At 43.3% G+C, this 14,697-nt stretch overlaps 1 protein-coding gene across 2 annotated transcripts in view; it reads right to left on the bottom strand.

The window, feature by feature from the left end:
• Positions 1-4,213: 4,213 nt before the first annotated feature.
• Positions 4,214-14,697, bottom strand: part of LOC147460314 (phospholipase A I-like protein) — a 113,268-nt gene continuing 102,784 nt past the window's right edge. Inside the window, exons 10-18 of one of the 2 annotated variants that reach the window (XM_086511397.1) lie at positions 7,838-7,999; positions 7,538-7,745; positions 7,306-7,442; positions 7,078-7,219; positions 6,796-6,999; positions 6,225-6,711; positions 5,917-6,130; positions 5,738-5,827; positions 4,214-5,063 (exon numbers count right to left, since the gene is read on the bottom strand). In XM_086511397.1, coding sequence (XP_086367523.1) covers positions 4,620-5,063; positions 5,738-5,827; positions 5,917-6,130; positions 6,225-6,711; positions 6,796-6,999; positions 7,078-7,219; positions 7,306-7,442; positions 7,538-7,745; positions 7,838-7,999 — 2,088 coding nt within the window. In that variant the 3' untranslated portion in view covers positions 4,214-4,619. The remainder of the gene's footprint in view (positions 5,064-5,737; positions 5,828-5,916; positions 6,131-6,224; positions 6,712-6,795; positions 7,000-7,077; positions 7,220-7,305; positions 7,443-7,537; positions 7,746-7,837; positions 8,000-14,697) is intronic. The other variant, XM_086511399.1, reaches the window with a different exon arrangement.

Below are 14,697 nucleotides of genomic sequence, written 5' to 3'. Positions count from 1 at the left end.
CCAATTCCAATTAGTCATTGTGAATTTGAACTTATCAAGACTCCCATGGAGTGCTAATAACATGAGTTATTACCACTTCACACTTCATGTGAAGACGTGAATGAAATCCCTGATTACCAGCAATCTCGTCAAACGCTAAGAGTCTACTGAGCATATATTTGAAGCCTCATTGTACAAATCACTATAAGAACTACTCATGTGACCTTTGGGTGCTGCCTCAAGAAGAAGAAACAAACAAGTGTGTTAGTGCATGTGAAAGTGTATGCACACCCACACACACACACGTCATTTGTTCTACCCTGAAATATAGTCGGAACTATAGAACTTGGTCATTGACCATTGAGCGGGCATCTACTTAAGTCATTTAACATAGTGATACACACTTGCTAGTAGTAGTCCCTAGAAAACCTAGTCTTCTACCATATGAGCATCCTCGGGATTGGTCACTACAACAAAAAAATGTCTATCACATGGGTTCAACCATATGGATTATTTAATTTAATATTCTCTCACATTTTCATATACAGAAGGGTATTCAAAGAGTGAACTTGAAAATTGGTGAAAATTTCACAGCTAAAGAGTTTTATAAATAATCCTTGAACACACATTATCTATGGGTTTTACATATAGTGACCCCTCCCTCCCCCCCAAAAAAAACAAGGAAGCACCACTCTCGAAGGCAAAAATCCAATTTGGAGGCCGGATTTTCAATTGTCTAACAACCTCAATTAAAGAGTAGGAGCTTGAAGATGAAGAGGATTGATTGCATACATGTGGTGTATGAGAGATTTCATCTATATATAAGATAAATTGATAGGGAGGATAGTCTAATTGAAGCCATGAGGGGTCATTGGCTTGCTTACCAAATCTACGATGGTACACTGTAATGAATAACACACGGCTGAACAAGAGGTGGGCTTGTGTATTTGTACACATGCACAAGCTATCTCAAATCAAATAGGAATCAACATTGGCGGAAAGTTTTGATTACATAAAGGAAAAAGTGTCAAAAGTAAATGTCACAATGGCCTACATGGGAAAATGCCTAGTTACCCCTCTCAAAAGAAATAGAAAGTTGTCACTAATTGCCGTGTGGTACTTATGGACAAGCTTTATCCAACGGTTCATAAATTTTTCCAAGGATTGCATGCTTTACTAAGGCCTTATGTAGACCAAAAAAGATTATCAAACCTTCATAATGCAGAAGTGAATGGTGAGAGTTTGGGAGCCATTACTAAGTTTGATGAGAATGGGTTTCAGCCTATGAAACTACCGTTAGGTTTTCCACATAATATTAGATGATATGAGATCACATGACATCATTCGGTGCATGTAAAAACTTCTAAAATCAACCCCTAACTTCTAGGGTCGACCCCTCTTCCTAGGAATACCTTTCGGTATGCATTTGTACTCTTGTGAGTTGTGCTTCTCATGTTTTCTCCTCATGATAAGCCTAACTCATTGCTATAAAGACAGGCCTCTTGTTAATTTTTTTACTTATTTCAATAATCAAGTCTCAATTTATTTTAACTCTCTTGTTATGTGTTATTATTATGATAATTTAAAAATGAATGTTACTTTGCTTAAGAGTGCCTCCTTAACCCAACATGTAATAGCAGACCCTAATGAGGGTTGTTTAGTTGCTAACCTATTAAGACTAATTAGCAGTAGCATTAGCCACTAACCAATAGTGATTTGGTCAATTGTAGAACTTGGGTATGAGTCCTATGAGCCACTGCGTGCTTTGACTTATCAAGCTTTGGTTAGTTGGACATTAGGGCATCATGTGTGTGTGCGCGCACATGCACGTGTACTTCCTTTCATTATTAGGAAAATTTAAGAAAAAATCTTATTAATCACCTATCATTAACATCATTTTTAATACTCAATTTCATTAATGGATGATGGTAATGCTTGGTTAAGCTACAAATAGTCATTTCTTTTGTGCTTTTCAATTTTGTTATGGTGTGTGATTTAGCCCAATTCCACCTTCACAATCGCTAATCTCTTTGAGCTTCAGTTGCTTTGATTTTCTTGTAATTAGAGCCCCTAAAAATATCTTTGATTTGAGTTATTAAGGCATGGATTTGCAATTGATGATCATCTCTCGCCACCAGCCTATTTCTGAGTGTGTAGGGTGTGTGCACACAATCGAGAATAAAACGGCTTCATAAAGCATTCCCCCCTACAAGCTAAGGCACATGGACCAAGTGCTCACACAACTGACTATATTGGGAAAATTAGGGTCATGGATCAAAACACGTGGCAATTTTAGGGGAACCAGGTCGGACCCAAAGCTTGGACTACAAACCAACTCATAAGCTTGGCAAGTCTACAAGCTAACATTCACCCAAGTAGAGACTCGTTTACCTCTATCCTCAAACATCAATGCGCATACAATCAACTTTAAACTCTCTTGTGCCCATTGACATGATTTTCTATGGGCAATCTTTCCTAGAATAGAGTATCAGGTGTCCACCCTCCATAGGCGAGGTTCCCACCACTTGAAAAGTGCCATCTCTCTGTCAAGAACACTTTCCCACAATCATGCAAAAGGCATATTATTGCACAAAGGATAGTTCTTATAGTAAAAAACAAAGCTTTATTCAAGTAAGGAGCAATTCACACACAACAAAGATTACAAGGGTAATAGTTCTTTCATTAAAGGTTCTCTCTCTCTCTCTCTCTCTCTCTCTCTCTCTCTCTCTCTCTCTCTCTCTCTCAAATTTGTGTAACCAAGCATTACCTAAATAGATTCATCCTCAAATGACTACAAAAGATTCGTCAACTTTGACATCACATCAGATCCCATGGCTGCCTGATATTCGAAGAGCAACGTTGAAGAGGTTAAGTTGTGGAGCATCACAATTTTGGCTTGGAGACCGATAGCAGTTTGAAATGCAAGTTGCGTTTCTTGCTTCCTGGACACTAGCATTTTGAGATGCTATTAACATCGACAACATTTTATGTGACATCGAAGCAACGTTTTGATATGCCTTGGAGACAAGAAACCTAGGTGACGCGCACTTTCTCTTGCAACGCCACCAAGGGCGTCTTAAAATACTCCCTAAGAAGCCTTGGCAAAGTGGATTCCAAAAGACTTTTGTCGATAGTTCTTTTGGCAACATCTTGAGACGTTTAGAGCTCTTTGCAGTGCATATTTTGGACAGCTTCTTGAGATACCTAGCTTGCCCCCAACTGGCCCGATCCCATTTTCTATACAACGTTTTAAAATGCTGGAAAGGGGGCTCCATTTGCCGTGATGAAGAGTCCTCTAGGTGAGACTGGCGAGATGACATGGGCTTGTGCAAAGGATAGTGGAGCTCCAAATGGGGGCTTGAGGGAACGTTTTAAAGCGATGTTAGGCAACCAACAAAGCTCGGCTTGAATTTTCTACAAAAGCTTCAACCTCCAGTGATGATCGCTATGAAGCAAGACCAAATCTCGGCTATGGATCGTGCACATAGGCAAGTACTGAGTTAGTTGCCTCAGAGTTGGTGAAGATACAAGATGGCAGCCAGGCCATTATGCTTGCAAATCATGAAAGAAAAGCTGAAGTGTGATGATCTCAACTATTTTCTGATTGCAAGTGTAGGCCGGCTTAGTCTTCAAGGGCAAGCCTCAATGTTAAATGTGAGCAAAGGACAAAGCCAAAGGCAAGCTTGACAAAGATTATAGTGACTGTTTGCACTAGGGGGATCGGCATGGCATACATGGCGACAACCACAGTGGCCACAATGCCATAATTCTAGCTAGATGGCCGGTGCTGCAACATGCATCGACCACAAAGAGGCTTGTGAGCGGCAAAGGGGCAAAAGGAGATCCCTTTACATGATTTGGTCCCATGAGTCAAACTCAAGTTATTGGTGTTTGAACCCCTCTGTGAGTCAAAGTTCGAGGCACATGCTTCTACAAGGAGCCAACGCGACTGAGAGACTTGAGATTACTTGCAACAACAAGCCAACATGAATGTGATGCTCACAATGGTGAAACTATTTCACATTGTTTTGAAATGCATGACAGATAGTTAAATTTTTTTATCAATGGTTTGTCACGAATTGATGTTGACTTTCTTTCAATTCCAAAGTTTCCATAAAGCCTTCTAGTGTACTCATCTATTTTCATTCATTCTTATTGATGTAACAACTGCAGCTTGAGAATGGTGAACTACACGATGTGAATTGATTGATGGGCTTGGACAAAACACTTCACATAACAAATTGATGACATACTTTACAGCTTCTTGCTTTTATAGGATATACAATTGAACAGGACCAGCTTCTAAAGCTGCCCTAAAAATTGCTTTTAATACCAAAAGGGCACTCAATAACTTGGACTACACTTCATTTGATGTGAGGAGCTTCCACTGATGATAACAAAATCAAGAAAACAGAAAATGTACACAAAATGTGGACACGAGTTCTTTTAATTCCTTGTTGTCATGAGAGCTGCCATTATAATGTATCAGTTGCTCTGCTTTGGGGTGCTGAAGAGGAGAATTGGAGCTCCTATTGAAGACCCATCTTTGAACCTCAGAAAACAAGATACTTCACCCTATCCAACAAGAGGAGATAGCAGACTTCATTATACCTGTACTTTATCTGTGTCCTCATGTTCACTCATTTTGTAGGAAGATGGCATTGAAAAAAGAGCTTTGAGTGCCTTTCCATAGCATGTCGAAGCGCAAGGTCGACACTCACACCATCTTTGAAAACAGCACTATACAAGGTGGCGATAAAGGATGCAAGCTCCGCTTCTTCTTTCTCTTGCCTCTTCACCCTCTGCTCACATCTTTCAAAGTCACCATCTTCCCAATCACTATCAGGAGCACTCAACTCTGTATCGTCGTCATCCTCCTCCTCTCCAATGACAAAAGGTCCCGACCTTTTATCATGTAGACCAGATGTTGAAGCCATGACTGTATCGGACAGCTGGCTTGCAGGCAGCTCAAGAGAAGATGTAATCACTGCCTTGGCACCCACGTCCAGAAATGCCTTAATTAAATTGGCTGGAGGGCCATACTTCGCTGTGCATATCAAGATCCTGTCTCGCCAAGCTCCAGCCTGAGTCAAGAGAGGAACTATCACTACTAATGCAAAAGGGGGAGAGTCGTAAATCTCAAAAGATATTTGAAGTGAATCATGATTTCAGAATTTTCCAGCATGCAACAAAAGCATAAACATCTTCACCCTCCAGACATACAACCATAGTGACAAGGAAATGGGTTTAGGGGGCTTGAAATGCAGAAATGGGTATTTCCTATCCTAGGAAACGTCCAAACGTTTTGAAACAGGTTAGAAAGCAAACACATTAAAAGAATAAACGGACTTTACCATTGTCTCAGCTGTTTCAGTTACCTTTTCAGTTTCCTGGTAACTATGCATACAACACAAGAACCGAAACCAAAGAATAGGCCTGAGACTTGACACAGACAAACAAAGGATACTAAAAAAAGCACAGAGCTCACTTGAAATTGTTTTGCATGCCTGTATGTATATTACAAAGGAAAGACTACTATGAACACTCCTGCACAGAAACTAAAAAGCATCTACAAAAACCAAAGAGTCCTGACCCACGCATGAATACGTACATGAACAACCGAGACAGAAGATAGTCATCACTAAAAACATACATGGAAGTAAGTGGCGACAATGGAACTGAAACAAGCTTCAAACACACCATCTAAAGGACGTCAGAAGACCGAATCATAAAATGAATATGTAATGTTAGAACTCACCATCCACCGTACATCATCAGCATTCAAGTGGGTTGATGGGAAAGTCCTTTGAAACAGATAAGCTCCCACTTCCTGCTCATCAGCTAAGACCTGCAATTGGCAAATGCGAGCTTGATAAAGAGGCAGCCGCAAAAAAAGAGCAAAATTGAGTTGCCTTGGATCTGCTCAATAGAACCAACCTGTGTTTGCCTTCCAATAAAGCGATAAAGAGTCCTGCCTATGAAGAACTTTGGAAACTCTGCCACAAGGTTGGCAACTGTCGTTATCTTTGGAGTAATGAGTTGCTTTTTAGGCCTACTCCCAGAAAATAAACGCATAAACCCTATCACATTTTGCAAGAATGCATCTGCTGATACTCCTGGCTCAGCCACAGCAAAAACCTCACTTTGCCACCTATTTCAAAACATGCTTTGTACCATCAAAGAGTGCATATACAAAGCACTTGCATTCATTTGAACATGTTTAATCTTGAGAGAGGTGTACTAACCCAAGAATCAAGCCAGCAGAGTCGCTTTGAAGAGCCAAATGAACAATGCCGACCTGTGGAGACCTCTGCAGCTTCTCATGGAGTGAAGAAACTGGCAAAGATAGCTGCCGAGGACCCAAAGGTGGTGACGTAAGAGGCGACTGTGAAGCATTTACTGACACCTGACTCTGGCCACCACCATCCAAGCTTAGAGGAGGAACAACCTCAGGATGACCCACATGATGGAAACCGAGCTCTGGACTAGGTAAAAGGGGACTGCCCGGAAAACTGCCTGTAAATAATGGTGATGTGAAAGGAGTTGCGCTTGAGGCAGCAGCACTGGAAGCAACATGAGCGCCAACAAACTTTTCCAGCTTAATTCTATGATGCGAACAAAAGGACTCTAGGGAATGAATGTGTCCAGATAACTTCAAGGTTTCTGAACTCCCCCAAGCCTCTACCAGAAAAACCCTCCGCCTCCACCCAAGGCAAGCACCAACCACTTCTTCTGCATCAACACAAATCAGAATTAACATGATGAGAAAACAAGAGGTCGAGAAAGTGTTTAGCAAACAAGGAACCTAAGAACAACCTTCATTTGACTGCTTTGATGGTAAAGGAGCATGACGTAGTCTTTGTGCCCATTGCTCTTCCTCAAGCAATGGAGGGTTTACACAATCGCATGCTGATTGGAAGGCAGCTGCATTAGATTCGATATACTCCTGTGTTGCAGCTTCCAGTTTAACCCAAACATTTGGATCTGTTTCATCAAGCTCCATCCCGCACCTATCATCAACTACAGCATGACAAACATACTTCAGTTCCAATGTCACCACCATATCGAAATCCTTTCAAGGCAGAAGAGACTTATTACCTGGGTTAAACCGAAAATAATGTATATCTGGTAGCATGGGTAGTAAAGTATCCAGTGCTTCCTCTACACGTTCCACTGAGCATGCACTTTCAATTAAAACTTGACCAGTATCCAAATAGCGCCAGCCTCCCTTGCCTCTAGGCTAAGATCAAGCATTTGTGATTAGAAGAGAATGAAAATTAGACACTTTTGTCATGTGTACCCACAAGAAGAGACTAGTCCTCATACCTTTGTTGGAAGGTTGCCACACCCTATCGACACAAGGCAATGGATCCTAGTGTCGGGCCATAAGAGCTGTGCCTCACGTATGGCAATGACAGTTGGGTTATTAGCCACAATTGCCCCATCTTGCCAACGATTTGTGTCTGTGAAGAAGAGTTCGATTAATTACAGCCCTACTTTTATCTCATTTACAACTAAAGAAATGGTAATCTCATGTTTAACATTGAACTAGGCTCACCCGATGAGAAATCATCCAGATAGTATGGAGCTGCTGACGATGCCCGTATAGCCTCCCAAATGCGATGCTTACAACTTCCAATAAATGCGCTCCGTCTGTTAGAGCCGGTTTGAGTGGATAAAGGTGTTGCTGTGGCCGGAGTCCCAAAAACTGAAGCAGCTGGACCATCAGCTGTCCAAGGTGCTGTTTCTAGAGTTCCTAATGGATACTTTCAAAAACAACAAAATTTGTTCAAAGATATTTGATGACGCTTATAAAAAAGGACTGCTCTCGCAATTCATTCAAATGTAAGCTACAGACCTGATAATTTCTGAAAACAAATGGTTGTGCTGGTAAAACACTCACGAGTGCGGACACTGCAAAAACCTTGGGAATGCCTTTCACTGCAGATTCTATCAGCAAGTCCCCTTCATCATCAGCACACAATTCCTTCAATAGACGCTCAAACTCATCTGCATTATGCTGCACATCAACAGGTACCAAACCTCTTAAGATAGGGTATCTTAATTGAAACTTCCTCCACGCAATTTAACACCAATGTACACATAAGCTTCTGATTCACCGATTGTTTCAGGCATCTTGGTTTGCTTAAGGCAAAGAATTGCTGTCACAGATAAAATACAAGTCCAGGTCACAATAACATGAACTTCAGTTGGACCAGCTTCCCTAGACCATTTCTACTTAGTATGTGGTGTTACCGCTTGGGTATCCTCAATGTTGAAGAAATTTCCTTGTAAGAGAGAAGCCTGATGTTCCAATCACACCATCTAGAAGATGAAGGTGAAGTAAATGCTTATCTTGTCCAATCTCAATCACTCAGTGAGACCTATGAACAACAATGCCACTTGCCTAACCCGCCAGACGCATGACACACCGAAACACATAAAACTGTGACTGAAAGACTTGAACACTTCATAGAAGACATGAGAGCAGTGTAATTCTGTTCCAAAGAGCGTTGGCCCTCAGCTCGAGCGCCCTTGGCAGCATTTCTTTATTTATTTATCAAGAGAATTACAACTTTGCGACCACAGATCTCTGTTACAACTGAGGCTAGACCTTGGATTTAAAAGGCACTAGCCATGACAAAAGAAAAAGGGTTTCAAAACTCTCCTGCTTCTAAAGACTGAACCCAAAAGCTGTAAAGTCAACTGCTAGAGTAAACTCGCACCCAAAAAGCTGCCCATGCGTAAAGCAGCTATTTCATCACTGTCCGTACAATTCAGCATTTTGTAGTGCTGATTGCAGTGGGCTATTAATTCACCAGAGAGCGAGAGAAAGAGAGAGAAAGACCGTATGCTGGACTCTGTAATAGCAAAAGTTGGACCAGCTTGCTTGTTGGAAAAGCAAACAACTGAGCTCTAATACCACAGCAATCACCCATCACACAAATGACCAATTGAACATGAGAGTGGCGTGATTCTGCTCCAGAGAGTGTTGGCCCTCAAATCGAGTGCCCTTGGCAATATTTCTTTATCTACTCATCAAAAAAATTACCACTGTGCGACCAGGCACTTCAAATCTCCATCAAAAATGAGGCTAGGCCTTGTATTTAAAGGCACTTGGCGATGGCAAAAGCAATTTAAAATGCATTGCAAAACAGGGTTGAAAATTCTTCTACTTTCAATAACTAAAGCCAAAAGCTGCCGAGTCAACTGCTAGAGTAAACTCGTGGCCAAAAAGCTGGCCCACACGTAAAGCTGTCACATTATCACTATCTGCACCGTTCCGTGTTTAGCGACACTGATTGTGGCCAGTTTTACGCTGGGGCAGAGTCACGCACGCGGAAGAGAGAAATGAAATGAAATGTTATATTAACATCTTCTAAAGGCCATACTGACCTACGAGACCAAAGAGTTACATCATGGTGAATTTGATACAAGGTCTGGATATAAAAGAAAGAAACCAACTATACAGAAACACTACTAGAGCTGTGAAAGGTGGGTATTGAGAGCCTGAGAGGTACATAAACAAAAAGTGGGTGTGTATCTCAAAGAACAGATACAAAATGGTGGATATGTGTATCGAATCCGGAGATGGCTTACATCGGTGGCTGCATGATCGCGTCAATGTCCTCCATGGTGAGCGTCTACACAACGCGTCTCCCATGCCTCACCAATATAGATCTGATCCTCTGCTGCAACCTCCTCCGTCAATGGGAGCATTGTAACCGGCTAGGACACTCCAAGCGAGAAATCAATAGCAACACACGAACAGAAACTTCATAATCACTGAACTTTAATGGGGAGAGAGAGAGAGAGAGAGAGAAATAAAATGAAATGAGATGAGATATTAACGTCCTCAAAAGGCCAAAATGACCTATGAGACCAAGCTATTACAACATAGTGAATTTGATACCATGTCCGGAATCAAAAAGAACTGAAACAAAAATACTACTACAAACTGGGACTGTATGAATGTGCCAGCTAATACAAAAGGTGCCCCGTATAATGTGTAGTACAATGAGAGAAGGGGGGGGGGGGGGGGGGGGGGGGGGGGGGGGGGGGGGGGCTCAACTGCACTCAGGACTATGGCTCGAATCCTCTGTTGTAGTCTCCATCGATACTCTATAGCTCCTCTCCTCAATCGCCGTCGTCTAGATCTCCCTAGCTCCAATGCTCGGTCTATGAGAATGCCAATAGTGGTAGTATGAGTGCGGGCAGAGCTCTGCGATGGTGGCTGCTCCTCTAGACTTGCACTCTCTCACTAAAGAAACGGAAGGATCTCCCTTCCGTAAGTAAAAGGAACCCTTGAGCACACTTCGGAGCACTCATTCTGAGCAAAGTTCAACATTCACTTCCGCTGCACCTTACATCTGTGCTATCAATTTTGGCCTTGAAAACAATCTGCTTTCGTAAGCAATCACACGGCCTTGTTGCATTAAGACCGCTCCCAGACTTTGACCAAAAGCATCATAATAAACTTCAAATGGCTTTTACAAGTCTGGCAAAGCGAACATTGGTCCAGTGGTCAGTTTTTCCTTTAGTGTTTGAAAGGCAGTCACCTCTGTCGGTCCCCACGAGAAAGGGACTCCTTTCTGAATCAATATGTGCAAAGGGGAAGCTACCTCTGCAAACGTGCGAATGAACCGCCGGTAGTAATAACACAAGCCTAAGAAGCTTCTAACTTCATGAACATTCTTCAAGTTAGGCCAATCGCGCATAGTGTCACTTTTGGCCGGATCCATCTGTACCCTTTCTGCTGAGACGATGTGTCCCAAGAAATGTATCTTAGGCAAGGAAAACTCGCTCTTTTTCACATTTATAAGCAATTTATGCTTCCTCAATGTCTGGAAAACCCACAAACGATTGGTACTCTCTGAAAATCCAAAAAGTCGTCCTGAAAGCTGTCTCGTAGACGTCTCCATGAGCAATACAGATCTGATAATAATCACTCTAGAGTCATATCAATTCGGCAAGTAGAACTCTAAAGTCTGTCGAGTATATCATCGATCCTCGTAATATGGAAATCTATTCTGATTCATTGCTTCTTTATTTTGGCCTCGGCTAACTCTATAAGGTGGCTGGTTCGGTGGTGTACTACCAGGAACCAATCATGTGATCTTCATGACGTAAAGGAGGCAACTCGCTTTGTATGCCTTCAGAGAAACAATCAGCCCCTATTGCAAAAAATCTTGTCGTTCTTTTTTGAGGTCAAACATATTCGACCTTCAATCAACAATCAGTTCTCGCAAGAAAAGAGAGTAAAGAAACTGAATTTTCATCAAGTACAATCTCTTTGCCCTTCATTTGTCAAAGTCGCTTGCTTAACTCGATAGTCAACCACGGCGTTGTTCTTGTGGTACCAAGGGATTCCTCAGAGGACATCACACCCTTCCAAAGGCATGATATAACAATCCTCGTGCCCTAAACACCCCTAACATTGCCAAGGAAGTTTGCCAATGATCGGTGTAATGGCAACATCCCGTCCGGGTGCCGCTAGAACTGCCTCCGCCTGCGGCCTCAGCCTGTCGAGCATAATTCCGAGTCGAGCCGCCAATTCAAGTGAAAAGAAGTTGGCCTTCGCTCCTCCATCAAAAAAAATGAGGGCTTCCTGATCTTTCACTTTGCCCCAAGTGCGGCAAAGTTTTGTACTTCCTTCATCTGATTCGGGTCGGGGGCCCCACGCAATGTGGTACCAGTTCTGCTTTCATCTTTGCTTTTCTTCCACACTCGGCTGCTGCCCTGTAACTCTCAAGTTTATCTTCTGGTGGTCCTTTGGTTCATCTTCTTTTCAAGAGTTCTTCTCCATCTCTTTCTGTGAATGTCCATGTAGGCAGGCCTAGATAATAACCCATCCTCTGTGAGCGGGAGAAAATGCTCTTTATATGTATTCATATCTGTGCCAAGCTCATGTACAAGCTGTATCCATGTCCTCTAGGTAATCCAACTGAAACAAATCATGCCGTAGAAGTCTAGTGACCTCCCTCCGTGTCACATATATATATATATATATAGAGAGAGAGAGAGAGAGAGAGAGGGGGAGGGGGAGGGGGGGGGGGGGGGGGGGGGGGGGGGGGGAGTGTTGTCACCAAGAGGTGTATTGCCTTCTTTAAATATGTATGACATATTTTTATTTAATTTATTTGTGCTTGTTTTCCCCAAAATCCTTGAAAAGGTGCAAGTCGACATTGGATGATCAATGTGAAACAGTTACAGCTCAACGGGTTTCTCACCTCGAGAATCTAGACTCGTCGGGCCAATCAGCATTGAATATTAATGAGTATGGAAGCATGTGTGCACCTAAATGGAATTTGGGCCACAAGACAAGTCACTGACAACTTCATAAGTTGGGAGGGGTTAGGAAACTAAACCATAAGGGGCATAATGGACACATGTCAGTAGGAGAGCTACAACTCACCATTCCAAAAGCTCAGGCCTAGTTTGGGGGCACCCAATAGAGAGAGGGGGCTGCATTTTGCATTTTGTGAGTGGATTTTTAGGTTCACAGCTTTCATGGAAAGCTTGCCTTATCCCTTGTCTCATGTAGCGCGATGATTCGGCTCTTGTGCAACTCTCTCTCCCCCTTACACATATAGCAATGCCCCACTAGTTGGGCTCCTCACATGATTATGTACAGTCTTGTGGGTCTTATGCGCGTTTGCCTTGCAAGGCAACAGCCTTCTAAATAGGAACCAGATTAGTAATTGCTAATTCTCCACAGGTACGCACACTTCCATCATGGCAAATTGCAAAACAGGGGAGTTTTTTCGTGTGAAAACTTGTCAAAATCAAAGGACAAGGGTCCCATCGTGTGCAGTCTCACACATTTCTTCTTTGCATTTTTTTTTCCAAGAAAGAGATCCTTCTATTAGTTAATAAAATTGCCCATAGGGCTACAACTACCTCTACTAGAGAGGGCTCCATTGACCATGGGGGGAGACTCCCAATGAAAAAACAGCACATGTACAATGAAGGCTAAATCAAGAGATGGGAGGAGGGAAAAGCCACACAAGTGGGCGGTAGTGCCATCTGGGCTCGCCCCGGACCATGGTGAAGAAAGGACCGGGGCGCCAGAGTAGAAGGAACTCCTCTCTGCTCTCCCGCATGTGATCAGAGCTGCCCTGAAGTATCTCAAACTGTCCCCTGAGACTATGGATCAACTCCATCAAAAAATATCAAACAATCTCCGCTAGTGGCACAAGGCGGTCTCGGAGATGCAAAGCAACAGGCCTACCCATAGTTGCCATGGAGTTTCGAAACGTTTCGTTTGAAACAAGTTTCAGAAGTTTCGAAACGGTTTCGTCCGAGAAAGAAACGCCAAAACAAAAGTTTCGTGCAAACTAAAGAAATGTACGTAAGTTTAAGTGGTATAAGCTGAGATCTATGTTTTAAGCATTACCTTACAATTAGACATGAAAAAGAGGGAGAATAGAACTAACTTTCCTCATTAGAAGCAAGACAGAAGCTACATTCATGACATTGAGGATTTCATGACCGAAACAAAGAGCAAGAGGCTTCAAGGTTTCCATGTAACATGAGCCTTGACTTTACCTTTGAAACGTCCAAACTCATACAAAAACGTTTCCGAAACGTTTCGTACGTTTCATGAGTGAAGAAACGCGTTTCTTGGCGACTATGGGCCCGCCAAATAAACCAGAGTGCCAGGCCACAAACAAGCTCCCAACACACCTCTCTATCACTGCACCACTCTTGTGGGATAAGCTCCGTAGCAGGCTGGAGTGTAGGTCGGCCCCCCCGTATCACTATCATCCTGTTGGTGGAGGATAGCTCAAATTGTAGTGCAAGGCCCGTGAGAGTGGACCAAGCAGCTGCCCCCCAATTTTACAATCGTGTTGTGGAAAGAGTTGGCATCAGCCGAAGGATCCGAAGCCAAACCTGTTGCGCCATAGGACAGTCCCACAGACAGTGACACTGACTTTCCAAAGGATGGTCACAAGCTATACATGCTGCCCGAAGACCACTGTGTACTAGCCAACTCCCCACTGTTGTAGCTCTATATGCAACTAGCCACTAGAACAGAGTGACTCGCCGCTACTATCTGGCGTCACACAGCCTCGCCCAAAAGGCTCACAAGAACTCACTTGGGAGACCCTCCTCCTACCAATGAGGTGATGTAGTAGGATGAGCCTCTCTCCGTGCTGCCAATAAGTGGCGTCCAAGTCGAGCAGTGCACTGAAAGAAAGGGACCCTTGGATGGTCGGTTGAGGAGAAAGGGTCCCTCCAAAACCACTCTCCACGATCCCACTGCACTCGTGCAAGTGGATAGCTCTCCCAAGCCCAAAGCCTCCAATGGCCTTTCTCAAGGGTTGCTCGGTTAGGATCGATGACACAAGTCCTCCCGCAGATGCCAACTACTCGAACCCTCTCAAAACAGCACTCTGCAACCTGTGGAGCCTCTACTGAGACTTTGTGAAGTCGACCCTCACCCTATATCTTAAAGAACATGGAGGGTACAGTCTCTGAGCAAGCACGAACTGCGATGAGGACCTCCAGTCGCGTGAAGGCCCCCATCCATCTGGGAATTGCTGACCTAGAGGTGTGAGCCACTCAACTGATACTGCCTCTGTGATGTCCTGACACTTACTCTGCACCCCTCTCATGCACTGCAGCTGGATGCTTTGTAACTCCTCTGGCAAACCTGAGAACTAAAGCCAGTCACCTAGAGTGCGTGCTGGACCCTTTGCCATGGGACCCCAAGAA

This window comes from Adiantum capillus-veneris, chromosome 4 (assembly GCF_014529385.1).
Source record: "Adiantum capillus-veneris isolate H3 chromosome 4, ASM1452938v2, whole genome shotgun sequence".
Lineage (NCBI taxonomy): Eukaryota > Viridiplantae > Streptophyta > Polypodiopsida > Polypodiales > Pteridaceae > Adiantum > Adiantum capillus-veneris.
Note: the sequence above shows the minus strand (reverse complement) of the source record. Positions and strands in the feature narration are given on the sequence as shown.